Genomic DNA, 15,688 nt, shown 5'->3' with positions numbered 1-15,688 from the left:
CTCTCACACACACACACACACACACACACACACACACAGCTTAGACATCTAGTTTTATTTGGTTTAGACATCTAGCAGACAAGTGACAAGATAGAGTCATTACTGGACAGTTATGTTATTAGATGTGGTATTTGCTCAAAATATACTTTAAACAACTTTTTTAGATAGACAATATGAGCATCTGAATACAGCTTTGTGTTGCTAGGAAGTGTATATTCGCAATATATATTAAGAATAAGAACATAGAAAGCAATTAGTTCAACAGATATGACTTCTGAACAGAAACAGCTTGTGTGTGCTCACTCACCTGCATACTGTCTGGCTAACTTGGCTACATCTTCTCTTGTAAACACATATTGTTTATTTGCCATCCAATATCTTATAAACTGAACTGTCAACACCAGAAACCCGAGAACCACCACCGCTTTTAGAATAGCTCTTATTACAGACATCGCAATCCGGGCTCACACAACTGTTTAAAAGTACAGTGGATTGCAAAAGACATTAAACAGACTTCTTTCACACACACACACACACACACACACACACACACACTCTCTCTCACTCACTCACACACACACACTCACTCACTCACTCTCACACACACACACACACACACACACACACACACACGTGAAAGGCGACGGGCGATGACGCGAGGTGACGTCACGCTGGTGGCAACCAATCGGCTGCCACAAACGGCGAGTTCTAGTCCAATGAAATCGCTCAGAGCGCAACACGGAAGCAGGCGGCGCGTCTTTATCACCAATACGCCTCCAAAACACGCAACATGCACAAAGCGGCTTTTATTGATACAGTGAGACATATCGAGTAAATGAATGTATTTACGTATGTGGTATTATTTTTGTTCTCCGGGAGCCTGTAAACAGCGCCAGCACTGTTCGGTTTATGCATCTTTAGAAGCCACATACTGCGTTGTATTTGCGCAGCACTGTTCGCTTGAGGATACTTAGGAGGGAGATCTAATGAAAACTTGAAATCTAGAAAGAAACAATAAAAAAACCCGTAGCAGGTGATCGGATATATTTCGTAACCACTGGGGATTTTATTAAGCAGTACGATGGACAGTATCAGTAAACCCACGTTTGATCCTAAAGGTGAGGGATGCTGTTACATGTTCACACTTGTGCATATTTATGATCTAAGCTCTGAACTGTGCGTGATTCACGGATACATCTAGATGCCATGCAATGACCTCTTTTTGTTATTGCTCTTGTGGTTTGAAGCCACTGAAAATAGTATACTTGATAGACGAGTCACGTGACGGAAGCGGATCATGTGATTGGTGCGAAGTCCGAGTCATTTATAGAATCGGTTCGTTTGGACAGTTTATGTCAATGAACCGGTTCAAACGGTTCAAACTCATTTTAGTAGTTAGGCATCACACGAGTCGTTTTTAAGTAAAATACATTTTAGATGCATTTTTATACATGCTATTGTTTATCACAATGCTTTAAAATTAGTATAGGTTGCTTGGAATTTTATGATAGCTATGTTCAGTGTTGGGGAAAGTTACTTTTAAAAGTAATGCATTACAATATTGCGTTACTCCATAAAAAAGTAACTAATTACGTTACTTAGTTCCTTTTTATGGAAAGTAATGCGTTACGTTACTTTTTAAAACTGGAGAGGGCTTGCTTGTTTGTTTTTAAAATAAAAAAGTTATATTTTTGGCAAATATAAAAGCCTTTTCACACCAAAAGTGAAATGAATGCGCCTCAGGCTGAAGGGAAAGTACAGTAGAATGCAGAAGAAGACATTTCAACACACTTCAGCAATAAACAAAGACACACAAATGTTTGTCTAGAGTAATTTGTGCTTATTAGTACGCTTGAACCGGATCATCGAAGCAAATAGAATGGGATTAAATACATAAAGCATATTTGTGTTGTTTAACATTTAATTATTGCAGGTTTGCGTTATATTCTGAGTTGCATTATTTTTATTCATTTTGAGGAATACTGAATCTGTGTGTGTGTGAGTGAGATGAATTAATGCATATTCAGATTTATTTTAGAACTACAGTAACATCTGATTTCTCTCAACATGGGCACAGGAGAGCTGACAATCAATACATTTGGAAAAAAATGTAACTTGCGTTACTTATTTGAAAAAGTAACTCAGATATTCTCTTGTAAATGAAAAAGTAATGCGTTATTTTACTAGTTACTTGAAAAAGTAATCTGATTACGTAACTCACGTTACTTGTAATGTGTTACCCCCAACACTGGTTATGTTTGTTTAAACTGTCAAATTGTCCTGTGAGATTCATTCATTTACAAGCGCTTTGCGAAATCTACTCGTTCAAAAGATTATTCGTTTGTGACTCAGTGACTCAGAAATTAACTTACTGACTGGCAAAGTTCTGCCTGTTACCTTTCAAATCAAATCTCATATTATTCTTGAATTTGTTTCAGAGCACCAGCATCTAAGGTACAATCCCCTGCGGGACTCCTGGGTTCTGGTCTCGGCTCATCGGATGAAGCGTCCGTGGAAAGGACAGGTGGAGAAACCTCCAGAGGACAACACCCCACGACATGACCCAAACAACCCCCTCTGTCCCGGCAGCGTGAGAGCTAATGGAGAGGTGAGCAAAACAGCTTTTCCGACTGAATGTTGCCGAGGTGTCATTACAAGAAGTGAGACACAAAACTGAAATGAAAAAAAAAAATATATATTCTGAACATTATTGCTTTGGTATAAAGCCATCTCAGTTTAGAGATATATCTTTTAGAGCCCAACCGATATGGGTTTTTTGGGGCCGATACCTATATTAGGGAGTAAAAAAAGGCTGATATCGATATATCGGCCGATATTCTTTGTGTATATTATAGTACAATACCAGTCAAAAGTTTGGACACTTTCCCATTCGAGGGTCCAAACATTTGACTGGTACTATATATAGAATACAGTATATACATAAACATAATATATATACACATTTTTTGCAATGATCACTCAAATGTGGTGATCAAACACTTATAATGACGTGACAAAGATGCGTAATGGAGGCAAGGCATTTGACAATTTAACAATAAACTTTATTATGAAAAATGAGTCTGACATCAGTGCACTGAACAGTAAAGTTGAAGTTTAATCAACTTTAATTCAATTCAATTCCATTCAACTTTATTCCTTTGAAGTTTAGTTCACTTTCGGAACATTCATTCACGGATTTGCGCTACTGTCTTCACACACAGACGAAACTTACTAGAGAAGTGTGAAGTGTGACATAATATACCTCTGTAAATAAATACAATATAAATTTACGTCTCACGCACTTTAATGCCCTTTGAATGTAACGTGTACATTCCCTTGGAACTGGAATCATGGCGGAATTTCATGTGATGTCCACTTCGCAGGGCACTTACGGTCGAATAAGACCACACTTGAATGCTGCTGCCTGAACAAGAGACCTCCTTACTGAAGTGAAATTGTTGACTGGTGTCACAATCTCGCGAATCTACCCTCCGTGCGTCGGTAGCCCCCCAAGATCGCTTGATCGGTCAGCGCCGGACCGCGAATTTGATCACCCGTAACTCCCGAACCCCGGGTGTTATCGACGCGGGGGTGGTCTCATTCAAAAGCGGGCCTCTAGACGTACACTCGATTCGCGTTCGAGAGGGTTCCTCAAGCTGAAGGCATCTCCCGAATTTGGTGCGGTTTCGCCACGCCATTATGGAGATATGGCCGTTCAAAGATTTAATGGTTTTCCATAGACTAAGCTTTAAAGTGTTTCATCCAGGTCACCAGTAGCAAACAATGGAGCACGCTCTGCTGGACAAACTAAGTAATTACACAATTTTAAGTTAAATTCTGCGTTATATGTTCTGTAAAAAAATTTTTTCATATCAGCTGCATATTCGCCTATACCGATATATCGGCGACAGGCTCATATCGGCCGATAATATCGGCAAAACGATATATCGGTCAGGCTCTAAATGATCTTTTTCTGTATACAGTGGTGGCCAGACTTATTAGAACACTAGTATTTTCACCAGCTAAACAAATATTTTAAGTCAGTTATTTCTATCTTTTGCTGTAGTGTGTCAGTGGGAAATATCAGTTTACATTTCCAAACATTCATTTAGCCATTAATTATAATAATCCAGTGAGATTTTGTCTGAGATTACATGAAGAAACACAACAAACTGAGACAGGCTCAATCCAGAAGAACTGTGGCAACGTCTCCAAGATGCTTCAAGAGACCGTCCTGCAAAGCTACAGTACTGTTAAAAGTTAAAGGCACTTGTGTAAAAATGCTGAAAAATGAGGATGCTGTCAAAAATAGTGTAATAGATTTTCTTTATCAATTAAGTTCTATTAACTAAATAAAATCAACATTTGGTGTGACCATCCTTTGCGTTTAAAGCAGCTTTTGCACTCGGTGCACTTGCGCATAGTTTTTCAGGTAGCTTTGCAGGACGGTCTCTTGAAGCGTCTTGGAGACGTTGCCACAGTTCTTCTGGATTGAGTCTGTCTCAGTTTGTTGTGTTTCTTCATGTAATCTCAGACCGACTGATGCTGATCAGATCAGATCTCTGTGTGGAGCACTGGCTGTTGGCAGACTCCTTGCGCAATAATAATATGCAAATCAGCATATTAGAATGATTTCTGAAGGATCATGTGACACTGAAGACTGGAGGAATGATGCTGAAAATTCAGCTTTGATCACAGATATAAATTACATTTTAAAATATATTAAAATAGAAAACAGTAATTTTACATTGTAATAATATTTCACATAATTAATGTATTTTTTTCGTTTTGATCAAATAAATGCAGCCTTGTCAAAGCCTTGCAATGTCATAGAGACTTCTTTAAAAAAAAAAGCATTACAAATCTTAATGTATATTTAACACTGGTGCAATGTCTTGCCCCATAGGCTTCCACTGTAGAAAACAGTTAATGTGATTTTTTGACTCCCTAAATCTTGTCTAAGGAATAATGCTGCTATTAGGCTACTATTTCTAGTTGCCTAATGTTATGTGTCCTAATTTTTTTTCAAATCACCTTTGTCATTTAGCATGTGATAAGACCCCGTGGTGTCCCAGGATATCGATGCGGTCCTACATATTAACATGCACTGATGTCAGTAGAGCTTGACGTTTTGGACCCAGACTGAACCTAGAATGTTCCTGTAAAACAAAATAAAGGCTTTCATTTAGTTAAATTCATTGGGGGGAAGAATATATTCTTAATTTTTTTGTACTGCAGTGCCATTTCCGATCCATTTACATGTGCTATTTTCAAGTATCAAGATTGTAGTTAAACGGTCCATTTACAGGATTTTAAACATTCATGAGCTTAGAGTTATAAGCTGTCGACACCTCTGGCTCAGCCTGCAGCATTATGGGAGTAAATAAATAAATAAATGTATTTATAAAGTAAAAGTTAACTAAGTAAATAAATAAATAATGAATAAATAAACATAAATACATTTTATACAAACAAACAAATAAATAAGTAAAAATTTAACATTTATTATTATGACTGTTTAATTTTCCTTTTCAAAAGGCTTGTTGGAAATCGTCTGATCGATTGCAAATATTCGTTCACAACCATCATTTTCTGTTTCTGTAGATTTATAAATGTAACATTTCAGTCAAAATGGTGGGGGGGGGGAAAAATCATCAAATTAATAGAAAGTAAGTGTTTTCCAGATACACTTTTACAGCTATAGTAATAGATCTTTATAACATTAAATTATATAGATGCTTTTATTTTTTTATGGGGTTCCCTCGCAACGGGATCGTCACATTTGGGGGGTCTGTGGCATCAAACAACAACAAAAAGGGATTAAAAGATGCTTATCCAAAGAAACTTACAGTAGGTTCTTTCCTCTTGGTTCTTACCCGCCCAGATCTTTAACCAAGCCTATGCCATCCTCCCTATTATATATTATTCTTACTGTTCCTTATAACAGTATTGTTTTTTGTTTTGTTTTCAGAGTACATTAGCACAGGTTGCCATAGATTGGAGCGGCACTGAGGGATATTTTGCACAGTGCGTTAGCTCCGTTATTGTGGCTCATGGCCCCTCTGAAGCACTGCTAATAAACTATTTCCCTGAGTTTAATCGCGCTGCGTGTAGAAATTGATTGTGCTGCCAGAACGGCGACACCTCAGGAGAGCATTAGCTGAGAGGAAAGAACTAAATTTCGTTGCAATGAGTCAAAACACATTAGAGGATGAGTCAAATAAGGCTTTATCAGCGTCTTGCTTGTGTTAGTGTATTATGTAGATTATTTATGAAATCACCATTTTTTCACATACTAACTTTGGTTTGGTCTTTTGGTATATCTTTAACAGTGTGACTTGAGTTATAAAAAAAATCAGGTCTGGTAATTAAGGGTGTATTCACACCAGGAAAGTCCTCTAGTTCGCTTGCTTTGGTCCGGACCAAATACAATTTAGATTTTTTTTTCGTTTGGTGCGTTGCGCTTTCACACTGCCCTTTTTTTACAAGTGAACCAGAAATGATAAACAAAACCACTCGTGTGCTAAGTTTATCCATTCAGGAAGTGCAAAAACAGGCTAATCATGGAGATCTTTCGTAGTGCAATTTTTATTCTTTTACTGATTTGGTGTTGTCAGATACTAATGCAATATGAAGAAACTTATGAGCATCATATGAGACAATGTCATGTGTTGTGCTTTTGTAAAATAAAGAAATCAAATAGGATGCGTTTGCTGTCTCGGTCTTGAACAGGAGTGCTTCACAAAAATGCACCGAAACTCTGTGAATATTTTCCTTACAGACATGATGAATATATCTATAGAAAGCTTTAAATGACTACAAAACGAAATAATTCAAATCCAAAACAAAAACTCTTATTATTATGTAATCCGTAAAGATGCATTTCTTTCTAAAGGCGCATTCAATGATGAGATGGCGAGTCAGGATCATCAACTTCATAGCGACACTGACTCATAAAACACTAGTTTATTAATAAATAATTCAAATATCTCCTTACTATTTCCCCCCAACATAGTCATGGTTGCGGCAAGCTTTAGCCTATTTAACGCGCTCACGTCACATTGCTGTGTGCCATGGTCACGAAAACTCATCATTTGCATGTGTTTTTAAGCATTGTGGTTTAAAAACAAGTGATTTAAGCCATTGAAACGCAAATAACAGCACTATATACGCGAGCTGTCTGTTTCTGAGCGTGATTTCTGCAATTGGGTCGGATCGAGGTCGGGTCGTATTCACACCTTAAACGAACCGTACCAGATTTCGTTTGGAAGCAGACTGAGACCACCTCTTCAGCTGGGTCTCGGGTACAGTTGTTTGGTCCGCACCCAAGTGCGATTGCTGTATTCACACCTGCCAAAAAGGTCCACACCAAGAGGGGAAACGAACTTGATTCAGTCGAACCAAACAAGACAGGTGTGAATACACCCTAAAATGTTTGAACACTTAAAAGTGACTCCATGGTCAGTGCACTTGCAGTCACTTTGGATAAAAGTACACAGTGTCTGCTAAATAACTACATACACAATGTACTGGTTGTTAGGCATCACTTGCAGTCATACAAAACAATTTCTCATAAAAAAAAATAACCTCACTATTTTAGTTTGAATTTATTTGTTTGTGACTTGCTGAGGCTTGTTTACAATTTCTTACATTTTTGTAATTTATCTTTTAAATAATATCATGTTTTAGTCATTTTTAGTTTATTTTGTATTACATTTTATGGCATCATCATTTTGATTTAATTTTATTAAATATTTAATTTTTTTGTATTTAAAGCATTTAAGCGTATTTTTGTATTTAGAAAAAAAAATAGTCTTCTATTAATATTATACAAGTAATAATATTTATATATATATATTTATATTTATATAGTCATGATACATAATATATGATTTTGAGTTGTATCATATTTTTAAATTTCACAACTTCTTAGCTGAAAAATAATTTGAATACACCGGCAGGTTAAAGACAAATCAGTTCAATAATTTGTCAAAATTTCATTCCGCTTTCTATTTCTGGTCATGTCATATTGTTAACACTAGGTGGTGCTGTCATCAAAGAAGTGACTGAGGTAGACGAGTCTTTGTACAAAGTCATTCAGGCCCATTATACAGTATGTTCACAGTGATTATCGTGTGGACATGTTTTATGGGAGAGACACCATTAGATTGTCTCTTACCCTGATTTCTCTGATCCCTAGTGATTTCAGTTTTATCTCCTCCACACTGGACCATTTTATGCATTATTTTTGAAGGCAGAAGATAACTTTACAGACACTGAGGAGATACAGATGGCTGCTCTGAAACAGCACCTGTGTGTGAAACCATCTAATTAGCAACGTAGCAGAGCAGGCCGCAAACACAGACCTTGCCAACTGATGCTCAACTCTAGTGCACTGGGATCTGACATTGTTTTCAAAGTAGTAAGAATAGCGCTCGAGGCGCAAACAAGTCAAGGACACCTAATAGAGAGAACTGGCTGCCCCACATAAAGCCTGAAAGAGGAGATTTTGGAAAGTTTGCACAGCTGTTGGGTTTCATTCAGGGCTGAGAGTTGACATAATTACACTGTGTATTTATTCATAACTCTGCCTGGATGATTTTCGAAGGTGAAGTGTAACATCCACTGTATGTTTTATGATGAATGCTTCTTAGATCATAACTGCTGTAGAAATGTGAGCTGGATGGATGGTCAGATAGATGGACTGACTGGTATAGATAAAGAGATACAGGCAGACAGATGGGCAGAAAGACAGATAACAGATAGATAGATAGATAGATAGATAGATAGATAGATAGATAGATAGATAGATAGATAGATAGACACAGAACACAATTACATTTATTCATAACTCTGCCTGGATGATTTTCGAAGGTGAAGTGTAACATCCACTGTATGTTTTATGATGAATGCTTCTTAGATCATAACTGCTGTAGAAATGTGAGCTGGATGGATGGTCAGATAGATGGACTGACTGGTATAGATAAAGAGATACAGGCAGACAGATGGGCAGAAAGACAGATAACAGATAGATAGATAGATAGATAGATAGATAGATAGATAGATAGATAGATAGATAGATAGATAGACACAGACAGAGAGAGATAGATAGAAAGACAGACAGACAGACAGACATATATAGATAGATAGATAGATAGATAGATAGATAGATAGATAGATAGATAGATAGATAGACAGACAGACAAAGAGAGAGACCAGACAGATATATAGATAGACCGAGAGAGACAGACAGACAGACAGAGATATATAGATAGACAGACAGACAGACACAGACAGAGATAGATAGACAGACAGACAGACAGACAGAGATAGATAGATAGATAGACAGACAGAGAGAGAGAGAGTAATTGTAATTTGTTACAGTTTAATACTTCTAAGATCAAATGTTCACGTGTTATAATTTGTTACAGTTTAATACTTCTAAGATGTTATAATATTCCATTATATTATTGTGATGTTCATTTACATATATATATATATATATTTTTTTTTTTTAAAATCTTTTTGTACATGTGTACTAAGCTTTGGCAATATCGTATCATTTACAGTCATGCCAATAAAGCAATTTTGAATGGAATTGAATTGAATTGAGAGAGAGACCAGACAGATATATAGATAGACAGAGAGAGATAGATAGACAGACAGACATACAGAGATGGATAGATAGACAGACAGACAGACAGACAGACAGACAGAGATGGATGGATAGATGGATAGATAGATAGATAGATAAACAGACAGACAGACAGACAGACGGATGGATAGATAGATAGATAGATAGATAGATAGACAGAGAGACAGACAGACAGACAGACAGAGATGGATGGATAGATAGATAGATAGATAGATAGATAGACAGAGAGACAGACAGACAGACAGACAGAGATGGATGGATAGATAGATAGATAGATAGATAGATAGACAGAGAGACAGACAGACAGACAGACAGAGATGGATGGATAGATAGATAGATAGATAGATAGATAGACAGAGAGACAGACAGACAGACAGACAGAGATGGATGGATAGATAGATAGATAGATAGATAGATAGACAGAGAGACAGACAGACAGACAGACAGAGATGGATGGATAGATAGATAGATAGATAGATAGATAGACAGAGAGACAGACAGACAGACAGACAGAGATGGATGGATAGATAGATAGATAGATAGATAGATAGACAGAGAGACAGACAGACAGACAGACAGAGATGGATGGATAGATAGATAGATAGATAGATAGATAGACAGAGAGACAGACAGACAGACAGACAGAGATGGATGGATAGATAGATAGATAGATAGATAGATAGACAGAGAGACAGACAGACAGACAGACAGAGATGGATGGATAGATAGATAGATAGATAGATAGATAGACAGAGAGACAGACAGACAGACAGACAGAGATGGATGGATAGATAGATAGATAGATAGATAGATAGACAGAGAGACAGACAGACAGACAGACAGAGATGGATGGATAGATAGATAGATAGATAGATAGATAGACAGAGAGACAGACAGACAGACAGACAGAGATGGATGGATAGATAGATAGATAGATAGATAGATAGACAGAGAGACAGACAGACAGACAGACAGAGATGGATGGATAGATAGATAGATAGATAGATAGATAGACAGAGAGACAGACAGACAGACAGACAGAGATGGATGGATAGATAGATAGATAGATAGATAGATAGACAGAGAGACAGACAGACAGACAGACAGAGATGGATGGATAGATAGATAGATAGATAGATAGATAGACAGAGAGACAGACAGACAGACAGACAGAGATGGATGGATAGATAGATAGATAGATAGATAGATAGACAGAGAGACAGACAGACAGACAGACAGAGATGGATGGATAGATAGATAGATAGATAGATAGATAGACAGAGAGACAGACAGACAGACAGACAGAGATGGATGGATAGATAGATAGATAGATAGATAGATAGACAGAGAGACAGACAGACAGACAGACAGAGATGGATGGATAGATAGATAGATAGATAGATAGATAGACAGAGAGACAGACAGACAGACAGACAGAGATGGATGGATAGATAGATAGATAGATAGATAGATAGACAGAGAGACAGACAGACAGACAGACAGAGATGGATGGATAGATAGATAGATAGATAGATAGATAGACAGAGAGACAGACAGACAGACAGACAGAGATGGATGGATAGATAGATAGATAGATAGATAGATAGACAGAGAGACAGACAGACAGACAGACAGAGATGGATGGATAGATAGATAGATAGATAGATAGATAGACAGAGAGACAGACAGACAGACAGACAGAGATGGATGGATAGATAGATAGATAGATAGATAGATAGACAGAGAGACAGACAGACAGACAGACAGAGATGGATGGATAGATAGATAGATAGATAGATAGATAGACAGAGAGACAGACAGACAGACAGACAGAGATGGATGGATAGATAGATAGATAGATAGATAGATAGACAGAGAGACAGACAGACAGACAGACAGAGATGGATGGATAGATAGATAGATAGATAGATAGATAGACAGAGAGACAGACAGACAGACAGACAGAGATGGATGGATAGATAGATAGATAGATAGATAGATAGACAGACAGACAGAGATAGATAGATAGATAGACAGACAGACAGAGATAGGTAGATCTAAGCATAATGTTGTTAAGAGCAAGTTTTAAGCAAATTGTTGTGTTTGTTTGTTTTCAGTAAGGTCATGTGTTTCCACCCCTGGTCTGACATCACCCTCCCCCTCATGCAGCCCGCAGAGATCCGCAAAGTGATTGACAAGTGGGCAGATCTGATTGTAGAGCTGGGTGCCGAGTACACATGGGTGCAGGTTAGTACGTCTCGTCCTCTCACTTCTATTTTTTGGTGCACCTGTTACTTTGCATTCACAAGCAAACATTTTAATTTACTTTGCACTAAAACACAGCCTTAAGACACATGACTCATCTTAAAATAACAGACATTTTTCTCACTGTGACTCTCTCTGGGGGGTGTAGCAACTTAATAAAACGTTTGCACCATTTGCTGCCTCAAGAAACTTTCTCTCTAGAAGCCATGGAGTCACGGAGACGTGACTGCATAAGAGTGTGTGTTTAAAGGAGACCGAGGCAGGGACAGCACTCGATTAGGTTCTGTCCCAGTCTTCCTCATCAGCGCTAATTGGATCAATTGGGAGATGCTCTTCAGTCAGGGTGTCTCAGCGCTGATCAATGGCAGGCAGTGTGGAGCACTCCTCCGGCCTCTCTGGACACATTAATGCTCCTGCGGGGGAATAATGGAGCACTTCAAAGGGTTCCAGGGATATGAATACAGTGAATTAAGATGTTTGTGCCAAAAGATAGTCAACTTATGAGCGTGAGAGAGTTCCTTGAGCCTCAGTGGCTTTTTGACAGACTATAGATTCAGTTTAACGAAGGTTTTCTGCTTAAAGGTACAGAATCCTACACACTTTATCATTTTATGTTTTTCTCTGAAGTCCACTTATAACGTTAGTTATATTTTGTATGCCAAAAACAGTTATAATGTAGTTTTATATGACTATTTTTCACCCTTTTTTCTACTTTTCCTTAACACCAGTAGATAAATGGCCTCTGTTAGGATTGGCTAACCTTCATATACCTGTATGGATTTTGTCCACTAATTTTGAGTACAATCTGTGCTTTTTCGTCATTTTTTTTTATCTTACTTGTTGCTTTTCAATAGTAAACTTGCACATCTTATTGCACCCATTGTCCCACATTCACATGCACAAGAATGTATGTGTAAGAAACACAAAATCAAATGTTTTTGGATAACTGGGGCCATTTGCATAAACGTAGCCTCTATGTTAAGACTGTGTCTTGAACACAGAACTAGCCTGAACAATTAGCAGTTAGATAAGGGGTAATGAGTCTTATTTTTTCGGATTTAAATTAGACCAATCAATGTTTTTTTATGTAACTGACTCAAAACAGCTATGATAAATAAATAACTGTACAACAATTGTCCCTGTGATCATCGGCAGGTATAAAACAACTACTAGTTCTCCAGTTTTCCCACAAACTGATAAATAATGAAGGGAGGACACTCCAAAGGACCATAAAACACATCCAGTACCAAATAATACAAGAAGAGTGTATTCTCCTGGAGTGCAGGCATGCAATATACATTAAAGATATGGCAGTGTACAGACACCTCTTCTAATGCACTTTTAATGATGTAAGATACATAACAGCTACAAACTATCAAGGAGAGCAGTGCCATCAGTTACAGGGTTAATTATGTCATTAATTACTCACCCTCATGTCGTTCCAAACCCGTAAGACCTCCGTTTATCTTCGAAACACAAATTAAGATATTTTTGATGAAATCTGAGAGCTCTCTGACCCTCAATAGACAGCAACACAACTGAAATGTTCCCAGACCCAGAAACGCAGAAACGTAAGGACACCATGCAGGGACAGAGAGCTCTCAGATTTAATAAAACATATCTTAATTTGTGTTTCGAAGATAAACAGAGGTCTTACGGGTTTGGAACGACATGAGGGTGAGTAATTAATGACAGCATTTTCATTTTGGGGTGATCTCACCCTTAGGGGCAAGGGGCAGTCACTGAGCTATCAGCACTGAACTGTACTTGACATGGAATTGCGTTCTTGTGGTGCTCGCTTGCTTGTACAAGCTCAGAATTTTTTTTTACCTTTAGGGATAGAACAGCCTTAAAAGAAGCAACTTAGTACCTTATTTACCCCTAAAAGGTTTGTAGCAGTACCTTAAGTAGAGCCCTTTGATTTCCATGATGCAGAATTAAAACGCTGATGGAATCATGTCACTAAAATGCAGTGGCGGCTCGTGGGTTTTAAAATAGAGGAGGCACACTAATTGTATTGGTCTGGGATCCCTGCTGATTATTATTAGTATTATAATTTGCTTAACCACTTTAAAATGGTTTTTGGTTGCTTTTAGTCAGAAAACGTAAAGAAAACGACTTACATACAGCAAGATAATATAATTTCACTAACCTGGCCTATCACTTGAAGCAAACATCCATCCCTTCTTAAAAGTCTGTGTTAAAAGAGAGCTGCCTGTTGCACCATTTAATTAAGCTGACTGCTGTAGCCTGTATCCAGCTTAGGCTGTTTTCCCTAAATTTGTATATATACTGTTTGAACGACAGCTTGGTAAATCTGTTGGCGATCAAATATTCAATATCGCTACTCATCATAAGTACTTGGTACATTATTAGCGCAGCGGCAGACATTCAAACTAATATCACGTAATTTACATCTCTGTGATGATTGGTTGATATCAGAAGTGAGGCTAGCCTCCCTTGCGAGGTTTCTTTTCTCAACACTCCTCAGCGCTGAAAGTGAACACTCGATGCTGATTGGCTAATTTTTTTACCAACGGCAGCTCGAGAGCTCAGCTCTTCCCCGGCCTCCCAGCAACCCTTCCTTCTCTATCATTAGCGGTTGTAATTACATCAGCAGATTCGGCACATTCGCGGCGCTTTCACGTTATGGTATTACAACGGAGTAATTACAAACAAAAAATACACATTCTGCAACATGAACTGAAATGAATTGTGAATTTTATTAACATTAAATCGTCCTCCTCCCATTTTCACCTCAAAATTATGGGGAAGCTGTGCCTCCCCTGCCTCCCCCGACGAGCCGCCACTGCTAAAACGGAATTTGCTGTATAATGCGGGATGTCACGGAATTTGTCAAATTTTGGATAAATCAAAAGTAGGTCAGTACACTTAAATCAAATCGCGATATAGACTAGTGTTTGTGAATATTAAACTGCAAAAAGACTATTTAAATATAAACCTTACATGTTCTCTATGTCTCTGTGGGATGCACGGTTTCGCTTGAAGCATGCGTGACGCTTGTGGTGTTTTCAGCCTCTGGCGTCTCATATGATGACATGAACACATGAAATTCATCTCCAGCTACTCTGAGAAAGTCACTTCATGAGCATTTTACCACTTTATTTGAGAAAAAACTATCGTATATACACACACAGAAGCTAAGGTCTTCACAGCAACCTGTCAAAATAAAAGTTTGGTTTAACTTTAAGAAATTGTGACATAAATGTTTCTGTTATACAGTAGAATGTACGTCTCAATAGATAATAATAATTGCTATTATAGAATTATTCTTAAAACATTATTGTTAAGGAATAATCACAAATATTTTCTTTCAAAGTTTGAATTTTAACCGTAAACCTCTGTTGTGCGGCACTTTGTTTGCTAAAATAAATTTCATTTAATTTGATTATAAATTAGTTTTATCCCTTCATTTGATTACCAGAATAAATAAATAAATAAATACAATTTCACAGGATCCTTAAAAAGTATTTTTTTGTTAAATTTTTAGTAAACATTAAATTGTGTAAGTGCGATGATTTCAATTAATTAGACATGCTTTTTGATTACTAAAATGTAATTTAACAATAAAAATGGAAAAAAACTGAATTTGGTGGAATAAAATAAAATGGATTTCATTGCACCCTACTTAAGGGTGCATATTACTATTCTAAAGTACTAATAATGCATCTTTTAGAGGTAAATAAGGTACAAAGTTGTCCCTTTAAGGGTTTTGCCCCAGTGACAATCTGTTGTACTCCTAAAGGT

At 37.4% G+C, this 15,688-nt stretch overlaps 1 protein-coding gene across 1 annotated transcript in view; it reads left to right on the top strand.

Moving 5' to 3' along the window:
- The first annotated feature begins 753 nt into the window (after positions 1 to 753).
- The window catches only part of LOC107554847 (galactose-1-phosphate uridylyltransferase-like), a 119,334-nt gene continuing 104,399 nt past the window's right edge, over positions 754 to 15,688 (top strand). Inside the window, exons 1-3 of the mRNA XM_016237486.1 lie at positions 754 to 1,118; positions 2,439 to 2,608; positions 11,777 to 11,902. Coding sequence (XP_016092972.1) covers positions 1,082 to 1,118; positions 2,439 to 2,608; positions 11,777 to 11,902 — 333 coding nt within the window. The 5' untranslated portion in view covers positions 754 to 1,081. The remainder of the gene's footprint in view (positions 1,119 to 2,438; positions 2,609 to 11,776; positions 11,903 to 15,688) is intronic.

This window comes from Sinocyclocheilus grahami, unplaced genomic scaffold (genome assembly GCF_001515645.1).
Source record: "Sinocyclocheilus grahami isolate Dianchi unplaced genomic scaffold, SAMN03320097.WGS_v1.1 scaffold516.1, whole genome shotgun sequence".
Classification (NCBI taxonomy): domain Eukaryota; kingdom Metazoa; phylum Chordata; class Actinopteri; order Cypriniformes; family Cyprinidae; genus Sinocyclocheilus; species Sinocyclocheilus grahami.
Note: the sequence above shows the minus strand (reverse complement) of the source record. Positions and strands in the feature narration are given on the sequence as shown.